The sequence below is a fragment of the Mobula birostris genome, chromosome 22 (genome assembly GCF_030028105.1).
Source record: "Mobula birostris isolate sMobBir1 chromosome 22, sMobBir1.hap1, whole genome shotgun sequence".
NCBI lineage: Eukaryota > Metazoa > Chordata > Chondrichthyes > Myliobatiformes > Myliobatidae > Mobula > Mobula birostris.
In genome coordinates, this window is record NC_092391.1 from 44,786,705 (window position 1) to 44,811,071 (window position 24,367).

The 24,367-nt window shown below is 44.1% G+C and overlaps 1 protein-coding gene across 1 annotated transcript; it reads right to left on the reverse strand.

The window, feature by feature from the left end:
• Positions 1-652: 652 nt before the first annotated feature.
• Positions 653-20,159, reverse strand: edf1 (endothelial differentiation-related factor 1). Its single transcript, XM_072240588.1, has 5 exons — positions 20,046-20,159; positions 9,026-9,077; positions 6,665-6,825; positions 4,091-4,184; positions 653-1,059 (listed from the first exon to the last, which is right to left on the reverse strand). Exons 1-5 carry the CDS (start codon positions 20,121-20,123, stop codon positions 998-1,000), a joined length of 447 nt encoding a protein of 148 aa, XP_072096689.1. The 5' UTR covers positions 20,124-20,159; the 3' UTR covers positions 653-997.
• Between the last annotated feature and the right edge of the window lie 4,208 nt (positions 20,160-24,367).

The following is a 24,367-nucleotide window of genomic DNA, read 5'->3' on the forward strand; positions in this document are numbered from 1 at the left end:
TATACGCTCAGGCTGAATTGAGAGAGCAGGTAAAAGATCCATCATCCACAATCACAGGTTGGGCTGCTAACGTGAGTTGAGAAACTGTCCCAAAGCAGAGTTCGGATCAGCACAGTGCAATGAGTTAGAATACAATCCCAGGGTATCACTGCATTGTGCAGATCGATGAGATACCGTGCTGGGATCTGGGGTGTTCTCTGACGAACATAGTTTGGATCTTGTGCTGAGTGTGGGTGGAACAAGAACCTGTCAGTGTTGGGATGTTACCCTGAGATGAGTGCTGATCTCATTGAACTTCGGTGCGAGATCACCCTTGACCCAAGCTGACCCCAAACGATTCCTCAAACATTCATGTCTCCAGCCATTCGAGCCGCCTCCTTCCCGAGTTAACAGCATACAGTTGTGGTGCACAGACATGTTAGCTACTGAATGATAGAGAGAGGCAGCCTTGCAGAGTGTTCCTGCCATCAAGGTGCAGCATGAAGGCTGCACAGTACATGTGTCAGTGATAACACACCTGACCTGATTCATCCAACAGACTCACACTACTGGAACAGCAGGTTGGTCCCACCAGTCGAGATGAGGCCTGAAGTTAGAGCTCTCTGATGCAGCAATCCTCAGTGCAATGCACACAAAACCATCAGACACCAAGTCCAAAGTCTTAAACTTTATTTTTACAGAAACTTACAGGGAAAGTGAGAGGAAATCATATTGGCCTCCCTGCAGGTGGCACAGTTTGGGAAATGGAGATTTAACACAAATAAAGTTTTCACACTTCCATCTCTGGTTGAGAGATTAATCGCATTCAGAACCATGCCTGGGATTCAGACAGTAAGCTTTTCTTTGGGTGTAGTACAAAGGCAGCAGATGGGTCAGTAACTGTGCTGCGGCAGCCCATAATCCAGCCCGTATTCAGCTTGGCAATAATGTCAATCTGACTTTTGAAAAAGCCAGGGGAGACCAGTTCAAAAAACGAACTGATTTCGAGGCTTTGTTCTCATTTTTTCTTGGGTCCCCTCTCCAGAGGTTGTCCGATGTCCTTCCCACGTAACTTGAGGCCTTTTAAAAGGAAAAGAAAGTTTAGTTGATACTAAACAAGTCTATACAGGACAAATCAAACCTGTAACAGAAGACAGCAAGTAATGTGTCACACTGCCCTCGGCAGAGCCCCTCCCTCAACCACTGCACTATGTGACTAAGGCTCCTCCTCCTCCTCAGTTTTTGGATGCCCAAGATTTTAACCTAGCAAGAGTGAACATGAAAATAGATTTCCAAATCTGGATGATGGGGGAATCAGTACAGAATGATAAATTGCTTGCTTACACACTCAGACTGCATGTTTGGGAAGCAGTGTTAAAGCACCTTGCAAATTGTACAGCCACTGCACACGGGTGACAGAGGGAATGACTGTTGGTGGGTGGAGCTGCTTTGACCACAGTGACGTTGAAGTTCAAGTGACATTTCAGCTCATCTAGATAAGTGGAGTGTAGGGAGGGGAAATACCAAGCTTCTGATCTACTACTTCATAGCCCCAGTTATATCTCTGGTCTTGAAAAAAAAATTCAGAATCCCCAGGACCTTGAAGCTGGAGTATCTGGTCATGGAAATGCCTTTGAAGGTCAAGGAGGCATGATTAGATTCCCTGGATGGAAATGATCATTAACATAAACTTTATTCCCAGCCAGTCTAAAATACTGAGCAGATTGTATTTGGAATTGTGATTTCAACAGTCTATTCATTGGCAAATGTGCCCACTGTTGAACTTGTGATGGAGAGATCACTGATAAATAACTGAGAATGTTGTGCCTAGGACACTACCCTGACAAACCCCTGCAGTGATATTGAGAAGCTGACCTTTAACCACGTCTACGATAGGCAGAGCTCTAAGCAGGAGGAGTTTTCAATGTTTTCTTGGCTGCTTGGGCCAGTCACACTGATGTCATCCATTCTCCATTTGCTCACGCTATGACAAGGCTGTAAAGCAGCCAGAAGCAGAGGCCCTTGTGCAACCCAAACCATGTGTAACACCCTGGCAAAGATTTTTACTGCTGTGCTGTAGGTTTTTCATGTTGGCAGTTCTGTAAGAGCAGTCTGTTCTGCTTTCAGCACGTTTGGGTTTGAGCTAAAGGGGTTGTGATGCTTAGCAATGTAGTGTCATCCAATCAGGATGGTGAAATTGGGTGAAGGTTCTAGAGAGGTTTTTGTGACTGACACTGGTGCGGATCGAGGTCTTTTTGGCAGGAGCTGTGAGAAGACAGGAGGGAAGATGGCTGAGGATGCCGACCCTGTTGCACAAGGTGCTTTGTGCAGATGAATGGCTTCAAGGAGGAAGGACCAATACTCCCCTGGGGAAGCCCATTTGTTCCAGATGGATTTTGAGCAACAGTCAGAAAGTGGTTTGTGCTTCCACGCAGACAGAGGGTCCGGCGCACAAGTTAAAGACAACCTCAGGATGAGCTCCAACTTGTGTGCACATTTGGACTGGATTAACTGTAATGGGCCTTTTAAAAATTATTTTTTTCCTTTTCTTTTTCCTACTGTTTGATAAAGCTGAAATTTGTAAACATACTTTCTATATAATTTTATGTAGTATAGTCTGTTACTTCTTGTCGACAGGCAATTACCTGGGGAAGTAATTACACCGTATTCATACAGATCGGGGTTCGGGTCGGCGAGATATCCCACCCTCCCAGGTTTGGTGGGACCCAGGTCATATCGACCCATGACTCACGGAGTCTGAGAAAGGTGGTTTTCTCACTGCTGAGTCCAGTGGCCGTTAGCAAGGTGCTAACGAGGCGCATCTCGAGATGCCCGCTAAAAAGGGGTTTCACGTGCAATGGTGAATGCATCGCTGATGAGTTAAGTGGAGCTTAATAACACAAAGACAGTGTTCATCATTAAGCTGATGATTGGAAGAACACTGATGGGTAGGTCTACAGGACATGCTACGCAGGATTTATCATGTGAAAGCTTCATGTAAATGTACCAAAGCTCAGCTAGCTCAGGAGCACTGCAGCTGGAAAACCAGTGGGACCACAGCATTTGTAGTAACAAGTGGGTTCAATGACCAAAGACAATGATGACCCATCCTTAAAAGGAAGCAAAGATACGTAGTTCATGTACTTGGCACTTCAGGCTGAAGACGACTGTACATTTTTCAGTATTGCCTTTTGCCCTCAAACAGGGATCAGTTTGAGTACATAGATGTCCCTGAATCCTCCTATGGTTGTTTAATTACCCACCGCTATTCATGACCAGGGAACAGCGTTTCGAATAAAGAATAACTCTCTATGGTTTCGTTAACACAAGGTATTGTGTTGTGGCTTCACATATGTACATGGAGATGCTCCTCCTGTTTCAGGATGCCAGGCACACCCTTCCTGAGTAGTAAAATGATGGATCTGTCTTGCTAGTGGGACAGAACATACGCAGGGATGGTGACGGCAGAATCTCTGGTGATGCCTGAAAGGTCTAATTCTGAGAATAACTATTAGCATTTGGTTCAAAGGTCTGTGGGTTGTCATCTCAATCCTTGTACACCTGCAGATGTGACCGATGAGAGTTTTGTTGGGTCAGTTGGAATGTCCACTACTGCCACCTCCAAATCAGTTGCTTAGGTGAGTATTACATCGTCTTACCTCATGTTCTTACATTTTTATACATCTTTTACAATGACCTGGAACGCCACTTCACCCACCATTGTCCATGCTGCTCCTAGATATTCCCAATTGTCCTCTCTCAAGATGTTCAACGCTCCCCATCCCCAATTCTCCAACCACTTATCTCCATGAGGGGAATTTTTGACTGCGGCCAATGACCCTTACATCACACCTTTGGGATGTGGGATGAAACTGGAGTTTCTGAGGAAAGCATGCAAAAGTTCAGCGCTCCAGATTAGCACCACTGGAGGTATGCGGCCCTGCCGCCCCAGCGTGCACTCTCTGGGTACAGAACAGACAGCACAGTGGAGATGTGGAGGAAAACACAAGACAATTCAGATCAAGGGCAGAACACGGCTACAATGAAATGTAGGGGCTGCAAGCAGAGGGCTGGATATTCCTCACCACCCTAATACAAACTTGTCACTCACCGATCACTCTTTCAATCTTGCCGAGAACTTGGTTGTTAGGAATAGCTTTTCCAGCCTCGTAGTCAGCAATGACTTGAGGTTTCTCACTAATACGCTGAAAAGAAAACAAGCAACATGGGTTTGATTGAAATACTTCATTTCTGGCACTACAGGGTTTTTAAAGCATGCTGGCTGGGGCAGTGATTATTAGTTGTGAGAATACAACCTCAAGTCCTAAACTGGGGCAAGGCTAATTTTGATGGCATTAGACAGGAACTTGCAAAATGTTAATGAGAGAGACTGTTTGCAGGTAAAGGGATGTCTGGAAAGTGGGAGGCTTTTAAAAATGAGATAGGGAGATTTGAGGGCTGGCATATTCCTGTTAGAATGAAGAGCCAGACTGGCAATATTAGAGAACCTTGGTTCATAAGGAATATTGGGGGTCTTGTCAGTTTAAAGGAGGCACATAGGCAGCGAGTCTCAAGTGAGTTCCTGGGGATGTAGTGGTACACAAGGAGAAATCAGGAAGGCGAACAGTAACCATGAGATACCTTGGTGCATACAAGTGCATCAAGAAACTAAAATTACAACAGGATCAGGAACAATTGAGAAAGTGGGCCGAAGAATGGCAGATAGAATTTAACTCTGACAAGTGCAAAGTGTTGCAGCTTGGCAAGTTAAACCAGGGCAGGACTTGCATAGTAAATAGCAAGATTTTGGTAGAACAGAGAGACATTGAGGTACAAGTACATAGTTCTCTAAAAGTGGTGACACAGGTAAATACGATGGTGAAGGCGGCCTTCATGGATCCAGGCACTGACTACAGGAGTTGGGATGACACACTGCAACTGCACTAGTCACTGGTAAGGCCATACTTGCAGTGTTGTGTACAGTTTTCGTCACCGAGCTACAGGATGGGAGTCATTAAGCTGGAAAGAGTGCAATAAATATTCATAGGAATGTCAGTGGGACTAAAGGGCTTCTGTTATAAGGAGAGGCTGAATAGGCTGGTGCTTTTCCCCTGGAGCTCAGGAGGTTGAAGGATGACGATACAGAGGTTTATAAAATTGTAAACACAGGTAAGGTGAATGGTCACAGCCTTTCACCCAGGGTGAAGGTGTCTAAAACTAGAGGGCATAGGTTTAAGGTGAGAAAGGAAAGATTGAAGGGGGTCTGAGGGGCAAACCTTTCCCCATACAGTGGGCAGTGGGTACATGGCTGCCGGTACAGTCATAATATTTAATAGACACTTGGACAGATACATGGATAAGAAAGGTTTGGTGGGACATGGGCCAAATGCAGGCAATTAGGACCGTCTCAGCCAAGCAACTTAGTCAGCAGAGATGAGTTGGGCCGAAGGGCCTGCCTCCATGCTGTAATTGTTATATGGTTTCCATGCCGTTATAATTCTACATCCCATGTAGCGAACCCTTCCCTCAAACCATCACTCACCCACCTCACTACTGGGTGTTCCGCAGGAGTCGGTGTTAGGACTGCTTCTTTTTACGCTGTATATAAACGATTTATATGATGGAATAGGTGGCTTTGTTGCCAAGTTTGCAGATGACACAAGGATTGTGGAGGGGCAGGTAGTGTTGAGGAAACAGGTAGGATGCAGAAGGTCTTAGACACATTAGGAGAATGGGCAAGAAAGTGGCAAATGAAATACAAGGTTGGAAAATGCATGGTCATGCACTTTGGTAGTAGAAATAAATGTGCGGACTATTTTCTAAACAGGGAGAAAATCCAGGAATCTGAGATGCAGAGGGACATGGGAGTCCTTGTGCAGAACACCTGAAGGTTAACTTGCAGGTTGCGTCGGTGGTGAGGAAGGCAAATACCATGTCAGCATTCATTTCAAGAGGTCTAAAATACCAGAGCAAGGATGTGATGCTGAGGCTTTATAAGGCATTGGTGAGGCCTCACCTTGAGTATTGTGAACAGTTTTGGGCCCCTCATCTTAGAAAAGATGTGCTGGCATTGGAGATGGTCCAGAGGAGGTTCACAAGGATGATTCCAGGAATGAAAGGGTTATCATACGAGGAATGTTTGATGGCTCTGGGTCTGTACTCATTGGAATTCAGAAGGATGGGGGGAGCTCACTGAAACCTTTAGAATATTGAAAGGCCTAGACAGAGTAGATGAGGAAAAGATGTTTCCCATGGTGGGAGAGTCTAGAACAAGCGGGCATAGCCTCAGGATAGAGAGGCGCCCTTTCAAAACAGAGATGTGGAGAAATTTCTTCAGCCAAAGGGTAGTGAATTTGTGGAATTTGTTGCCACATACAGCTATGGAGGCCAGGCCATTGGGTGTATTTAAGGCAGAGATTGATAGGTTCTTGATTGGATATGGCATCAAAGGTTACGGGGAGAAGGCTGGGAACTGGGGTTGAGGAGGAGATATAAAAAAGATCAGCCATGATTGAATGGCGGAGCAGACTCAATGGGCCAGATGGCCTAACTCTGCTCCCATGTCTTATGGGATGCAGAAGAGATGCACTCACCACCAGTCCCACCTTACTTCATGCTCCCAAATCACCCATCCTGCACAGAACACTGCTCCTGCCTCCTCACTAGCACCATGTGATGTACTCACTGTGGCCAAGTCCTTCTGATTCATTCCCATATTCTGTCGTCCCTGCTGGATCAGTTTGCCAACAGTGAGCGACACTCGCTCGTGGTGAAGCTCCTCCGTCTCCCGGTCCAATTTTGCAGTGTTCTTGGTTATAGTGTGTTGCTTGTTTTGTCCTGCAGCCCCTGAGCACAGCAGAAAGCAGAGATGTCCTTCATCTACTCAGTTCTCATGATCCCATCAAATAAACCCATATAGTAAAGACCAACACGGTATGCCCATCAACTCCTCCTGAGGCAGTCATGGGTTAACTAAGAGTGAAGCTCCATCTAGTGGCCTGTCAAACATTCCCAGGGCAGATACGGTAAGGAACAGATTCAGAGCTAACTTCCACCTGCATCCTCCGGTGATGGAGCAGACACTACCCTGGCTGGGCAATGGAAAACAAGCGCCTGAAATCAGAAATAAAAACCTACTGTCATACCCGTTCAGTAGTTATCTTCAATATTGCTGTGATTCTTAGGGTTTAAATGTTTCCCTGTACTTACCTGCTGTAGCTCTTATTACCCCATCGTTACAACATTGATCAATCTAACAGCGAGCCTTTTCTGATCAACTTAGAAAAACTTCAACAAGCTCAGCAGCAGTGGAATTATTTGGTAACCTCACCTGGCCATCACCCCTCCCTGGTGCTCCTCCACCTTCCCTTTCTCCCATGGTCCGCTATCAGATTCCTTCTCTTCCAGCCCATTACCTTCCTATCACCTCCCAGCTTCCTACTTCATCCTCCCTCCCCCACCTATCACCTTCTAGTTTCTTCCTTCCCCTCATCCACCTTCTTCCCATTCCTGACGAAGGGTCTCGGCCCAAAATATCAGCTTTTCATTCACTTCCATAGATGCTGCCTGACCTTCGAGTTCCTCCAGCATTTTGTGTGCGCTGCTGTCTGACCTGACTTTTTATTTCAGATTTCCAGCTGATTTTTATTTTTATTCTACAAGTTTCCTTCCCACAGTTCAGATAAGAAAGGGATCCTGAATACTCGAGTTACCAGTCTCTGGATTGTTTTCACTGCCTCATTAGTTTAGATCTCCTATGGTTACTAATTCATGTCTTTTACTTTGTGACTACTGCAGATTTCTGTGTTAATAATCACAACGGGGTTAAAATAAAAACAGTAGGGCAGGGAAAGGTCACCGAGAGAAATCCAGCACTGGAAAGTCAATGAATTTACTATCTGTTGTTGAGAATCACAACAGCCTAAAAGTCAGGACAGGCAAAACAGTGCTGAAAGAGATTATATACACCAAAGACCTTAGCACAGTACTGCCTATCTTCTGCCTGACAGAGGAAGCAAACAGAGAGTGACTAGGGTGAGAGGGGCACTCAATTGCATCAGGTGCTTTCCCAAGACAGCAGAAAGCATAGACAGGGTCAGTGGAGGGGAGGCTGATTTGAATGATAGACACTGGGCTGTGTTCACACCTCTCTGCAATTTCTTGTGGTCTTGGGCATATCAATGGAAAGAGGGATTAAAGAGATTACATGAACAGAGGAAACTGTAGAATTTCAGTGTGCAATAATTTGAAATTATTTCCTTTGTGGCACAAAAACAAAATAAGAAAACTTTGTAAAAAATGAAAAATACGGGGAACAGCAAAATTACATGTATATAAAATATCATGGATCTATAGAAAATAATTGAAAAGACCAATAGAATGGTTCTCATACTTGGTACTTAAGAACATAAAGGCACAGTATTTGTCCTACAGTTGTACAAAGTCCTAGTTAGACCACATCTGGAATAATTCCAGGGATTACAACAAAGTTCAAAGTAAATTTATTATCAAAATACATGTGTCACATATCGAACCATGAGATTCATTTACCTGTGGGTACACCCAAAAAATCTATAGAATAATAGATCTAACAGAATCAATGAAAGATCGCCAACTTGGGCATTCAACTAGAGTGCAGAAGACATCAAACTGTGAAATACAAAAATAAAGAAATAATAACAAATAAACATCAAGAAAATGAGGTGAAGATTCCTTGAAAGCGAGTTCATAGGTTGTGGGAACATTTCAATGATGGGACATGTGAAGTTATCTCCAATGGAGGGAGTGCAGTGTTCATGCGGCTGAATAACTGGACCCCATTAACTTCAAAAGAGAAATAAACGTAACGAGAGGAGATTTGAAACATTTGGTATAAGCAAAGGGAAATGGAACAGAAAATCTCCCTATTCAAGGCTCAGAGGGTATAATCTCAAAAAAAATATCAAAGGCACCATAAAAGTGATGGACAGGACTTGCTTGAAGGAATAAATGGTTCCTGCTCCCCTACCCCTCAGACAGCGAGATACAATTAATAAAACATGCTCACATTTCTTTGTAGTCTCCACATCTTCTCCTCTGCGCTGGGCGGATGTGATGGCCTAAGGAAAGAGAAAGAAAAAATTGTCATGTTAATATTCACTTCCGGATGGATTCGTGAACACACAATCTCATCACCATCATTTAATTCCACTTACACTGCAGCTGACTCACACAGCAGTACTTTCCCCATGAAGGAGTCTAGCTTACTTTTCTGGCATCCTTGTAATTGTCAATGCACTCTCTCCTGTGTCTTTATCTTTCTGATAATACGATGACTAGATCACTATGCATCATTGTATGGTCTACCTCAGATTTGATACAGGTTTAGCATAACTTCCCTACTTTTCAGTTTTGTCCCTCCAGAAATAAATCTTGGGGTTTTGTTTTATTTTACTAGCCTCAACAACTTCTGCTGCAATATTTAGATTTCATGCATTCGCACTCCGTGATATCTTTAAGACTCTACTCCATCTGTACTCACGCCTTTCAAGTAATTTGATCACCTCTTCCAATCATCCCACCAAGATGTTCCATCTCATATTTATGGATTATACTTAATTTGCCAATTATTTTATCTGTCTGACGCTTAATGTTGCCTTTCCATTCACTACAATGTCAACCTCCACTCTTTCCCATACCACTGTAAGCTTGTATCATCTGCTGATATAGTAACTGTGATATAGACCTGAATTTAAATTTTTACAATAAGGGCAAAAAGTCACTTGTGGGAGTGGTGGTACTGTTCGAGGGTCTAGATAAGGCAGGACTGACTATAAAGAAAGAAATGACAGGAGTTTATCAGAAAAGTTTGGCAATAACCATGGGCGATTTATCGAGTGGAAAAATCAGATGGGCAAAGTAGCCCAAGTGAGGAATTCATGGAATGTTTACAGGATGTTTTCTCGCAATCGGTTCTTCTGGAGTCAACTGAATTAGAGGCTCAACTAGATCTGGTATTGTGCAACAAAATGGGATTAATTAATAACCCCAATGTGAAAGCAACTCAAGCTAACAATGATCATAATATAACCAAACTTTACACAGAAGAGAATGAATCCAAGTACTTTAAACTGAAATAAGGGCAATTCTGAGGGTATGGAGGGAAACCTGGTAGATTGAATTAAGGTCAGTTGAGATGCAGCAGCAGACATTTAATGAGCTCCATGATAAACAATTCAACAGTAAAAAAAAGTTGCACCAGGTGAATTCACCATCCCCAATTAACCAATGATAAAGTATTAATGCAAAGAAGTAGGATATAATTGTGTGAAGATGGGTGACAAGTCAGCAGGTCTGCAGGGAAGGAAAATAATAATACAAAGTGAACCAGAAATGTAACAGTTAGAGGCAGATACTTAGAAACAAAGTGAGCTTTGCCCCTGTAGTGAGTGAGCCGGGGGAATTAAGGAAAGCAAGGTGATGACTGATTAATCAAATGAGCACTTTGCATCAGTTGTCATTAAAGAGGATACAGGCAACGTCCCAGAAGCAGTTGTAAATCAGGAATTGGAAGGAAGATGAGTTATGACAACCAGAGAAGAGGTAGTGCGCAAATTATAGTTGACGAGTCTCTGGGTTTTGATAAGATTTCTTTCCAGCGTCTCAAATGCAGTGACTGCTGTGAAAGCTGAGGAAAGTTCCACTACATTAGAAAATAGGAAATACGACACCTTGATTCAAAAAAAATAGAAAGCAAGAAACTATGGGCCAGTTAGCTTAATATGCCATAGGAAATTGCTAAGACCTATTGATAAAAATGGTGTAGCAGGGTATAGCAAAGTAATCAGCATAAAGTCAACTTGGTTTTGGGAAGGGGAGTAAAGATCAGATTTCACCAATTTATTGAAGTTCTTTGAAGAAATAACATGCTGTGGATGAAAGGGAATCAATGAACCCATCACACTTAGGTTTTCAGAATTCATTTGATGCAAGAATACAGATACAAACAGGCTCTGGATATCACTGGTTAGCAACAAGCAGAGTTACAATGATACAGAATGGAAACAAGCCCCTCAGCCCATCAAGTAATGGGGGACAAAAAAATGGCAGATGAACCTAATAAGCATCTCACATCAGAATCAGATTTATTATCACCGGCATGTGACGTGAAATTTGTTAACTCAGCAGCAGCAGTTCAATGCAATACACAATCTAGCAGAGAGAAAAAAAAATTCACAAATAAAACGTAATAAACAAACAAGTAAATCAATTATGTATATTGAATAGATCATTTTAAAAATGTGCAAAAACAGAAATACTGTATATTAAAAAGTGAGGTAGTGTCCAAAGCTTCAAAGTCCATTTAGAAATTGGATGGCAGAGGGGAAGAAGCTGTTCCTGAATTGCTGAGTGTGTGCCTTCAGGCTTCTGTATCTCTGGTATTATTTTCTGGTAACAGTGAGAAAAGGGCATGCCCTGGGTGCTGGAGGTCTTTAATAATGGACACTGCCTTTCTGAGCTACCACTTCCTATTGATGTCCTGGGTACTTTGTAGGCTAGTGCCCAAGATGAAGCTGACTAGATTTACAACCTTCTGCAGTTTCTTTCGGTCCTGTGTAGTAGCCCCTCCATACCAGACAGTGATGCAGCCTGTCAGAATGCTCTCCACAGTACAATTATAGAAGCTTTTGAGTGTATTTGTTGACATGCCAAATCTCTTCAAACTCCTAATAAAGTATAGCCGCTGTCTTGCCTTCTTTATAACTGCATCGATATGTTGGGACCAGGTTAGATCCTCAGAGATCTCGACACCCAGGAACTTGAAACTGCTCACTCTCTCCACTTCTGATCCCTCTATGAGGATTGGTATGTGTTCCTCCGTCTTACCCTTCCTGAAGCCCACAATCAGCTCTTTCGTCTTACTGACACTGAGTGCCAGGTTGTTGCTGCGGCACCACTCCACTAGTTGGCATAGCTCACTCCTGTATGCCCCCTCGTCACCACCTGAGATTCTACCAACAATGGTTGTATCGTCAGCAAATTTGTAGATGGTGTTTGAGCAATGCCTAGCCACACAGTCACGGTTTACAGAGTAGAGCAGTGGACTAAGCACACACCCCTGAGGTGCGCCAGTGTTGATCATCAGCGAAGAGGATATGTTATCATCAATCCACACAGACTGTTGTCTTCCAGTTAGGAAGTCGAGGATCCAATTACAGAGGGAGGTACGGAGGCTTGGGTTCTGCAACTTCTCAATTAGGAACATGGGAATGATGGTATTAAATGCTGAGCTATAGTCGATGAACAGCATCCTGACATGGGCGTTTGTGTTGTCTAGGTGGTCTAAAGCCGTGTGAAGAGCCATGGAGATTGCGTCTGCTTTATTGTGGAAGACACCAGCAGTATGCCAGAAATCTGAGAGTGTTAGGGGGGCAGAAGTGAGTGCAGTTGCTAATCCTATGGAGCTGCTTGAGAAGCTGAAAGGTCAGAAGGTAGATGAGTCACCCGGACCAGATGGTGTACACGCCAGGGTTTTGAAGGAGGTAGCTGAAGAAACTGTGAAGGCATTAGTAATGATAAGTCCCAGAATCACTAGTTTCTGTAATGGTTCCAGAGGACCGAAAATTGTAAATGTCACTCCACTCTATAGAAGGCAGGGAGGCAAAAGGCAGGAAATTATAAGCCAGTTAACCTGACTTCAGTGGTTGGTAAGATGTTGGAATCCCGTATTAAGCATGATGTTTCGGGGTACTTGTTGACACATGTTAAATAGGCCAAAGTCAGCATGATTTCTTTAAGGGTAAATCTTCCCTGACAAATCTTTTGGAATTCTTTGAGCAAATAACAGGCAGGATAGACAAAGGAGAATCAATAGAAGTCATTTACTTGGATTTTTAAGAAGGGCTCTGACAAGGTACAACACATGAGGCTGCTAAACCACAGCCCACAGTATACAGGAAAGATACTAACGAGGACGGCAGACTGGCAGAAGGCAAAGAATGGGAATAAGGAGTCTTCTCTGGTTGGCTACCAATGACAAGTGGTGTTCTACAGGGCTCGCTGTTTGGATTGCTTCTTTTCATGTCATATGTCAACGAACTGGATGACAGAATTGATGGCTTTGTGGCCAGATCTGATGACGATACAAACCCAGGTGGAGGGGCACGTAATGTTGAAGCAGGAAACCTGCTGAAGACCTAGACAGATTAGGAGAATCGGCGAAGAACGGGCAGATAGAATACGGTTTCGGGAAGTGTTTGATCATGCACTTTGGTAGGAAGAATAAAGGTGTAGACTATTTTCTAAATGGGGAGCAAATTTAGAAATTAGAGGTGCCAAGGGACTTGAGAGTCCTTGTGCAGAATTCCCCAAAGGTTGACTTGATGCTGAGGAAGGCACATGCAATGTTAGCATTTATTTCGAGCGGACTAGAATATAAAAGCAAGCATGTAATGCTGAGGCTTTATAATGTACTGCTCAGGCTGCACTTGGAGTGTTGCAAATAGTTTTGGCGTCTGTTATCTGAAAGGTTGTGCTGGTATTGGAGAGGGGCCAGAGGAGGTTCACAAGAATAATCCTGGGAATGCAAGAGTTAACGTATGAGGAGCATTTGTTGGCTCTAGGCCTGTACTCGCTGGAGTTTAGAATAATAATGGGGGATTTTATGAAAGCTATTGAATACTGAAAGGCTTACATAGAGTGGACACAGGGAAGATGCTTCCTGATGTGGGGGGAGTCTAGGACCAGGGCACAGGCACATAATAGAGGGAATATCCCTTTGAGGTGAGGAGATGAGGAGGAATTTCTTTAGCCAGAGGGTGATGAATCTGAGGAATTCATTGTCATAGAAGGCTGTGGAGGCCAAGTCATTAGGTATTTTTAAAGCAGAAGTTGATTAGTCAGGGTGTCAGAAGAATGGGGTGGAGAGGGATAATAAATCAGCCATGATGCAATGCCATGGCAGAGAAGATTTTCCGTCAATGGGCTGAATAGCCTAATTTTATTGCTATGCTTTATGGTCTAAGTCTATCAACCACACATCCACACTCACCCCATTTTTATTCTGCCCACTCCCCTCACCTCCACATTCAGGGGTAGTTTGGTGGTGAATTCACCTGCCAACTCTCACACTTTTGGATGTAGAAGAAAACCACAGCTCTTGGAGCAAATCCGTGTGTTTACAGGGAAAACATGCAAACTCCACTCTTGCAGCACCCTGTGTGCTGGAGTTGGGGTTGTGAGGCACCAGCTCTATGGGCTGTGCTACTGTACCACTTCACCATCTGTCATACCAATCAATACTGACCAGAAAACATAGCAACTAAGTATTTCTGGAAGACAATGTCATTAGGCACTGTTCTATGTCCAGTGCACTGGTTCCTTACCATTTAAATGAACACAATGCACTCATAGGTACATCTCGAGTGCAACAGTGGAAAACCAGATCGATGATGCAGGTTGGCCACACAAGTGAAGCAAGAATCAGCACTAGCTCTCAATCCTCCAATCATGAAATCATGGTTAACTCTGTATCAAGTCCACATTCCCCTTTCTCCATAATTCCCTTAATGTTATATTTAAAAAAAAACACACAACCAATTATAGCCATGACTTTACTCAATGGTGCCCATGGCCTTTGGTGTACAGAGCTCCCACCTCCTGGGTAAATTTCTCACTGTAGCTCTGAATGCTCAGCCAATTCTGAAATTTAGAATCAAAATCAGGTTAATTATCACGAATGTGTCATGAAATTGTGGTAATGATGGATGCCAGCTTTTTGAGCTGGTTGAGTTTACAACCCTCTGCAGCTTTTTCCGATCCTGTGCATACCAAATGGTGATGTAACTGGTTAGATTGCTCTCCACAGCACATCTAACTATAGGATTTTAGATTTATCAGCCAAAAGAGTGACCATAGCAATCCTCTCAGCATCGCGTCTCAATAAAACTACCTTTCATTTTGCTGAGCTCCACTGAATAAAGGCCCATCGGCCTCAGTCTCTCCTCACACGACACCTGCATCTCAGGAATCACAGAAGGCACCCCGGCTGAGGCTGGTGGGGCTTTTGTCCAGCCAGGCTCCCTCTGCAAACCTACACAGGAAGTGTGTTTTGTTTCTGTGGCTCAGTGGTGAGCACAACAGGCTCCAGACAATGCAAATTCTGGATCCCACTCTGGTTTTTAAGGATGCTGAACCCTATAAAGTATTCCAATATTTTACTAACAATAGATATCAAGTTAACTAAGTTTATTGCAGCATTTCTCCCATATCTTAAATGACATTTGCTGCCTATGAGAGTATATAGGCAAGATAAAGTCATGTAACAATGAAAACCAGAGTGTGGAACACTGCTGACGGAAAAGCTAGGCCTCACATGTTAATGCAGAAAAGACAAGTAAATATGCAAACAGTGGGAATTCAGTTTCTCTGGGACAACCCTCAAATAGGTAAATGTTTTCATAACAGAAAAGAGTAAGTCAGCGTTTCGGGCTGAAACCCTTCCTCTACTCTTTTCCATAGATGCTGCCTGGCCTGCTGAGTTCCTCCAGCATTTTGGGTGTATTGCTTGGATTTCCAGCATCTGCAGATTTTCTCGCGTAAATGTTTTCATAAACACTTTCTGCAGCTGCTGAAAGCACATGTTTACAGTGCATGGGAGAGTGATGCTGTTGACAATGTGATCAGCTTTGAGAAAACACCTCATCTCTAAAGAGCTAAGCAAATGAAAATGTTTTTAAACTTGATATTTAACAAATTTTAGATGGTTTGAGTTGAGGTGAACAACACAATGGTACCTGTGGGAGGGACTGATGCAAATTGGGACACTTTCCTGTGGTCCAAAGGGGCTTGTTCACAGATACGATCAATATTATTGGTGCCTGCGTGATCTTCTCAGCACTGGAGATGCTTATCGATTTAACTTTGTGAGGCCAAAATAAAGCTATTGGCTCATATTCAAGGTACATTTATTATCAAAGTACACATGCAATATACAGCTCTGAGGTTTGTCTTCTGCAGACAGGCATGAAACAAAGAAAACCATGGAAAAGAAAAACATCATCCCCACCCCCTACACACAAAATTATACTGGTGTCAGGTTGAATCATTGATTTTCCAAAGATCTTTTAACACCCCCCACCCAACCTGTTAGAAATCTTACGTACTCCCTCCAATTTTCAATCTCTGTTCCAGAATTGTGGGAACTTTGGAAGGTCAACACCTGTCTCTGGTGCTACTTCAATTAAACTGCTGACTTAGGTTGTTGGCTAACCATTAACTTCACTGAGAGTTTTGTAACGTACACAGACACAAAATACCCGTTCACATCACAGGCACTACCTCGCTTTCCACTCTAATTCCTCCCATCTGTAAATTACACACATTTCTTTTTGACACTCCTTCCAGTTGACACACATGAAGTACACGGCTTGACAATTTATCCATACATTGTCACCTCTAATTTGGTCACTGGTTGCTGGTTCCTAAACCCCTAGATAACTACACTTCTTGTTGATATAAATGTCAGTCTGATACACTCACAGGGATACTTCATCAGAGGGTAAAAGTGCCTCAATGACCCCCTTTACTGCAACACAAGAGTTAGGCTACAAGACCTCACATACAAGTCTATAATTACACAACAGCCCCAACAGTTATATTCAATAAAACTGGGATATAATACTAATAGGCACAGTGTACCTACCAATCTTCAACACTGGGGTAGAGTTCTGGGGTAAGTCGTCAGACACTGTAATAATCTAGTATAGCGTTGACACTATGCAAATCAATTACTGGATTTGCGGCACAGATTACCTTTAACACCAGGATGAAGAGCAAGTAGGGACAAGTGTAAAGCTGGAATTCACATCTGTAACTATTAAACACATAGGTATAGGTCTGTCAATTTATAATGTTGGTGAGAAAAACACAGACACTGGAGAATCTAGATACTCCAGGTGGGACAAGATGTATTATGATACAGTGCTTAGGGGCACTAAAAAGGTATACAATTAAGACGCTATTTCATGCAACAAGACAAGTGGATGCAGTTGCCACTATGACACTGGAGTAAAGGACTCAAGGGGCATCAAGTGGAAAAATCTTTCCCACGGTTGGACTCGTTCTCCATTAGACTCCAGATGCTTGTGGTTGTTCAAGGTCAATCATCCCAGGACAATGTTCCAATTCTTCAGCTGCTTCATTAATGACAATCCTTCCATCAGAAGTGGAATGATCACTGACCATTGCCAAACTCAACCGCATTTGCAATTTGCAGAAAATGAATCAGTCCGCATCTGGAATGCACCCAGCCTATACAAACATTCAGGCTTAGGCTGACAAGGGGCAAGTAATGTGCAACAAGAGTATTCAAGTTGGTAAACTAATTAATTGCCATTGTAAACTGCAGCTGGTGTAGATGAATGGTAGAATCTGGGGAGTTAATGAGAAGGTGTTGGGGGGAGGAAATAAAATAGATTAGAACTTAAATGAATAGTTCTGATCTGTATTTACTGTGAAAGCTAGTCAGTTCAGGCGAGGGTAGCGGATCCTGGAGCATGTCAACATTACAAAGGAGAAGGTGTTAGAGGCTCCAAAACACCAAGTTGGATAAATCACTGCAGCCTGATCAGATAAAATTTATGAGATTTTTCAGAAGCTAAGCACAAATATTCAGGTTGTTTTGTTTCTGTTGTCTGCTACAATTGCCAAGTGGTGTTTTGGGGGTGACTAAAAAATTTGTGTGTGATTCAATTTGTTAAAGAGAACTCACTATTGAGGGTATCAATTAGTTGTACATCAATGCAGAAAGAGAGGAATGGAAGTTGGACACAGTATGACTTGTATGAAACTAATAACTTCTTTCTTAACACAAGGAGCAAGGTCAAATAACTGACTGAATAATGTATGTAAGGGACTTCACTGTCTGTGGTGCATGGAGATAAGAATGTGATGTGACCATGAGAGGTTTTCTGTTCAGGAACTAGAAGCAAGTCAATCACTACTAACTGACTGGCTCATGGAACCGATATGCAACAGCTGTCTCTAGGACTTGCTGACAAATCAGGACAACTACATTTACAGAATTAGCTGTGCTGGTCACTTTTGAAGTATGGGTGTTGCAATTAACTTTGTAACTGAGACATATAGAGGTGGGCCAATGGACAAGTTTCTATCTTGTACAACGGTATGGCATCCAGTGGTCTGGAAAATCTGCTCCCCTGGATTAAAAAAGATTCTGTACACTGCAATTACTGACATAGGCCAGTTCAACTACACCTTTCTATCCACAACTCATCAGCAAGACAGTCAAGGGTAGCAGGTGCATGGGACAATGGCTGCTGGCTCAATTCCAGTGCAGGCATCACCCAGACTTTGAAATATATTGCCAGTCCTTCGTCATCACTGAGTCCAAACCCTGGAACTTCTGCCCCAGGGACACTGTGGGCGTATCTATGCATCTGATCAGACTCAAGGACAGCAGAATTCACTACAGGTAATAAGTTGCAGACTTGCTGGTGTCATCCACAAATATAAAAACACATAAATCTGCTCTTGTCTAACACTGGGGAGTTGTTGTACACACAAAAACAGGCAGCCACTCGACCATTTTAGTAAACCAAAAATATGTGGATACAATGCAGTAGTCACACATCTCCAAGGCTGTCTCAGCAGGCAAGTCTGCAGGTAGCAATGAGAACTGGAGAGAGAATCAGCTACAATCTTATTGAATAGGGGAGCACATCTGAAAGAATGTCTTCCCTAGTCCTGCATTCTGCTTCCATTTCTCTTTTATAAAGACCTAAGTTCACGATCACAGTCTCATGCACATCTCTACCAGGGACTCCCAACCTGTTTTATGCCATGTATCGATACCATTAAGCAAAGGGTCCCTGGACCCCAGGTTGGACATCCTTGCAAGGAAACGTGTCACAAAGGGATATGGCATGTGCATTGAGTTACAAAGTTGATAGTCCATCGTGGAAAGTTTTAATTTGTATTTAACCTGCACGTTTCGTTCTAGGAATGTCTCAGAGTTTGATTAACACTATATCTAACCTATACTGTAACTGCCTGGATGGTTTGTTTTTTTGATATCAATTGTGGCTCACTAATATCACCTGACAATTGAATTGTCTTCACTCACATCTGCACCTACTGAGCCTGGTGCTGCAACAAATGCGTAGAAATCAAATAAATCTGATTGGTTCCATGGTACTTGGGTCATAAAGTGCACAAGACAGCTGTCCAGTCTAGTTCCCAGACTGAACAATCGGTGGTTTTGCATCTGGATAACAATCTGATCTACATTTTGTCCTGATTCCTGGTGCTATGTTGCAATAAGTACAACAATAAACCAACAATCGCAGCCACATTCCAGAAAGATGAGCAACAGACACCATCAAATTAATTTGCAAACACACACAGCAGGTTATTTCCCCAAGCATCTGAAAGATACTGGCTCAAACTGACAACAGTGCAATGCACTGGGGGAAAGTACTGGTTTCGTTTTCAGCTGTGTGGGGAGGTAGGGATAGGGTGGTGGAAGAGAAAATGCGGCTATAGTTGTCCGTAGTGTCCTGGACAAGATGGGCAGAACTGGGGGGGGGGGGAATAAATCCCTTGGTCGCTGCGCATTTGGGGAAAGGGTGTCGCCGTAGCTCCTTTCCTGTGCACTCTTAATACTATGAAGGTGAGGATCGTTGGTGGCGATGGGATGAAGGATGTAGGGATGGCGAGAGGAAGGGATAGGATAGGGGTCAGAGACGGGGCAGCGCGACAAGACGGGAAGTTAGGATGCGGGGACGATCAGCAGTAGGCCAGGACGGAGGTGGGGTACAGTGGGACAGGACAGAGGCGGGGATTGAAGAGGATGGAGTCCGGTGTGGTGGTGGGGGTAACGGGACAGGACAAATGGGGAGAGGAGAGTTTGAGGGACACGTCAGCACGGGAGGTGGTGGGGAGAAACGACACGATCTGCGCTCGCAGCGACATCGGGCCCACCTGTGGCGTGGCCGGCAGGGAGGGACAGCGCCCACATCACAGGGACGGGACCCCAGCTGCAGCCCCCGGCTCCCGCCGCCCACTACCTGCTTGGACTTGGCCTGCGCTGCACTCGGACCCTTCTTGCGCAGAACCGTCACCGTGTCCCAGTCACTCTCCGCCATCTTCCGCCGCCTGACTGCGCAGCCGCGCCACCGCCCGCCTTGACGAAACTTTATTGAAAACAACCGGGGGCTGACAACTTTATTGAAACAAAGCCCGGGCGACCAATCAGAGGGGGCGCTGGACAGAAAGTGCTGGAAGCCCTTCGGCAGCCGGACGCGCGTTCACTTGGGTCCGCAGGCGGCGCGTTCGGTCGGTCGGTCGGTCGCTGAGAGCCGCTGCCGATGGCTCCCAGCCGGTTACAACCCCCTTGTGACGGTCACAGTGCACGGAATCAGACCCTTCAGCTCCCCACCGAACCCGTGGACCAGCCTGGCCTCGGGGGAAGACGTTCCTGAGGCGCTCGGGATCCATCCCCACAGCGGCAGGGAGCAGGACCCTTCTCCTGCCCCCACCTGGCAGAGGGCGAGGGCGAGGGCGCTGCCCCGGAATCGTGAAGGGAGTTCGATGTTTGAATGATCAGGGAACTGGGGGTAAACTAGTCATCATCATGTTGGATGACGTGAGGGTCCGAGTGAATACCTGCCCGTTTCCTTGTATTAAATTCATTTTCGATCCCCGAAGTAGTCGGCAGATCCATCCCCCGGACCCCCAAAACTCTTGCATGTATGGGCTTTACATTAAAGTCAGGGTGGAGAGGACCTGTTTTTAATCTGCGTACTAACTTTTCGTGAATCACTCACAGGGGGCATCCAGATCCTTCTGCATGTCAGAACGCCACACTCCTTTTTATATTTCCCACCACAATGATCAACTTCACATTTCCCACAATTATACTACATGTCAGGTCTTTGTCCAGTTATTTATTCCCTGTGTACCCTCCTAATGTTCTCTTCACAAATTCCATTCCTAGCTTTTGAGACCCAAGTCATTTTGACACATAGTAAATTTTTTGAATACCCGACACTAATCTCTGGCACTCCACAGGTTAACTATTTGCCAACCAGAAACACACCCTAAAATAACAGTGTCAGGTCACAACTTTAAGAGAGCCAGTGTTAACTTTTCAGTTTGAAGACCCGTAATAACTGGGAAGGAGGGAAAAGAAGTTTGTTAAGCCGTGTCGAGGGTGGGGTGCACATCTCTGCCAGGGATAAAGTGGGGGTGAGCTTAGGGATAGGTTGTAACCAAGGTTGCTAGTCAATGAGTGAATGGGAGCAGTTAGAAAATAGGAATCACAAAGTCCGGAGCAGGAGGACATATCTGACTGGTTGGGTTGGGCACATTCTGCACTCACAGGGGAGAAGATGGTAAAAACAAGCTGATCCGATATCACAGATAGATAACTGATTAAGACTTTTAAATTGTTACCTGAAGTTGTTGAATTCAATAGATTGCTACATGCCTAGATTAATGATGGACGTGTTGGGCCTCGTCACAACGGTACAGGAGGTTTCAGATCAATGGGTCAGAATGAGATGGTGAATTAAAGCAGCAGGCAATAAGAAATTCAGGGTTGCCCGTGCAAATTAAATGCAAGTGTTCCACAAAGCAGTTTCTCCAATGTAGTGGAGACCACACTGTGAATATCAAATACAGTGCACTAAATTGGAAGGTGTAACACTCTCACCTGCAAATACACAGAAAGTGCCTGGTGGTGGAATCTCGCTGGCAGAAATTGCACAGCTAGTGAGAGCACAGGAAATAGAGATGAATTCAAGGATTCTGTTAACAATGATAGAGAGGAAGCCAAGTTCTGGAAGACATTTCAGAGACACCTGCATGGGAAGTGTCATAATTGGAACAAATATTTATTATTTATTGAGATACAGTGTGGACTAGGCCCTTTAAGCCCCTGATTTAATCCTAGCCTAATTATAGGACAATTTACAATGACCGATTAACCTACCAACTGGTACATCTCTGGATTGTGGGACGAAACCGATGCAGTCACAGGGAGAACGTACAAGGTCCTCACAGGCAGTGGTGGGTATTGAACCGGGGTCACCTGTACTGTAAAGCGTTGTTCTAACCACCAGGTTACGGTGCCACCCATGTAAATGAAGGAACTGGAGAATGGAGGGCAGTCCTTACAACAGGCGAGGTGAGATGAAATGCTGCAGCAAGCAAAGCCAATTATCCCATCAGGCTTTGAGAGGATACCTTGCTATCTAGGAGGAGCTGTGGGAAGACAGTGAAGGAAGTTCATGTATTTGACATTGGGTCAGTCTCAATCCAGAACATAACTGAGACTGCCTAACGGTCCTGTGTACTGCAGTATCTCATTGTAAGCATCCCTCTGTGAGCACAGGACAAGCAGATGAGGCTGTTTGGAGCCTGACATCTGATATTTGACCAAGATTACAAGTCCAAAATAAACCTCAGTAATTTAGGATGCAAATGGTTAAAATGCGAGATGGCACTGCCTGAATATGAGTGAAGAATTCCAATTTTAGACAGTGCCCTTTTACCTTTCTCCCACCCCCCGTTTCTACTTCTGATCCACCAATCCATTTTGTCCCCTTCCCCACTCTCTCCCTAGCCCCTTTTCACACATCTTAATACCTTTCTGACTCCATCCACCCACTTCCAATATAGGTTCTACCTCCTCCCTCCTTAACCTGGATTCAACTGTCATTCACCCCAATAGCTCTCAATCTCACCTCATCCAAATCCAGCACTGGTTGTATTCTTGCTTATCTCTCTCCAGCAGCTGTATATTATCTTCACGTTCTCCTCCCCTCACCCTGCTCTATTTGTTTTCTTCCTCCTCTCCATCTTCTGTCTGCTACAAACATTCACTTGCCAGTCTTCCAACTCCACTGCTGTTCAACTTCCTTACCGGGCACTACCCGCCCATGATCTTACACCTGCCTCAGAATCCTATCTCGCCAATCACCATCTCACCTTTCTATTCTCTGTCAGGGTGCAAAGTTTCAATATGGACAATTTCTTTCCTCACACAGATGCTGCTTCATCTATTAAGTTCTTCCAGCAAATCAATCATTGCTGCAGATTCCTGCACCTCCCATTCCACATCCCCACCCTGTTTCTATCCCTTACCCCACCTACTCCAACTGCCCATCACCCACATACTCCTCCCACTGTTCTCATTTGTCCACCACACCCTCTTATTTGGTCCCATGCTCCACTTTCCTGTCAGATTCCATCATCTGCAGACCTCTCATCTCCACAACACCTCACAGCCTCCATCACTCTCTCCTCTCCATCTGCCAGTCACCACTCCTCATCCAGATCCACTTTTTGCTTACCAGCTCTTACCCCACTTTTCTCCTTTCCCATTTTATACTAAGCTATCTCCCCTCTATCTTTCAGTCCAGATGAAGGGTCTCGACCCAAAACATTGACTGTTCATTTCCCCCCATAGATGTTGCCTTGACCCACTGACGACTTCCAGCAGTTTGTTTCTTTTTGCGCCATGTTCCAGCATCAGAAGTCTCATGTCCAGGACCGAAACAAAGACTGTTCCACGCATCTCACAAAGCTTGACCTATGCACAGCCACTCTTCATTTCTTGATACCTAACCAATTGTTTGCTCACGCCAAAATGTTACATCATGCTCAAGCAACTTTCATCTTCCACTATAATCTGTGACATGGCACCTCACATTTCCATCAACTCCAACTGGCTTGCACCACTTACCCATCCAAAGGGCAACTTACAGAAGCCAAGTCATCTACCAATATAATAGAAGAACAGAAAATGCTGGAAATATTCAGTAGGCCAGGCCTCACTGCAGAAGTGACACCGTTTATGTTTTAGTTCAAAGACCCTTTTTCAGAGCTGGGAAAGGGACAACAGAAATTTAAAGTCGCAGAGAGGGTGGAGGAGAGGGGATGTCTATGACAGAGTGAATAAACTTTAAACAAGGTTATCTGGTCAATGAAAACAGAGTGAGAATGCAGACAAAAGAGCATTTACAACATCTGCAGTTCTGTTTTGATTTACAAGTCACTATGTCTTATGGATATGGCAGTGTAGGTCAGTTACAGTAATGGAAAGAAGTGCTCTAAATGTAATGAGTGAGGCACTGAGCTTGTGCCTTCAAATACAACTAAAATATCAGAAGTGGTTTCTGTTGTAACACTGATTCTTGCCACAGAAGAATATTGAGCAACGCTGGTCTGTTGCATGCTGGTTTCAGTGTTGAACTACGATTTTAGTATGGCTGGCACTGTTTGGATGTAAATTTGTGTCTCTGGATTGTTAATTCTAATTTTAGCATTGCTAATTTAGGCTTCACACGACATACCACCTTCATTTTGTCCTGTAGGTAATGCTAAG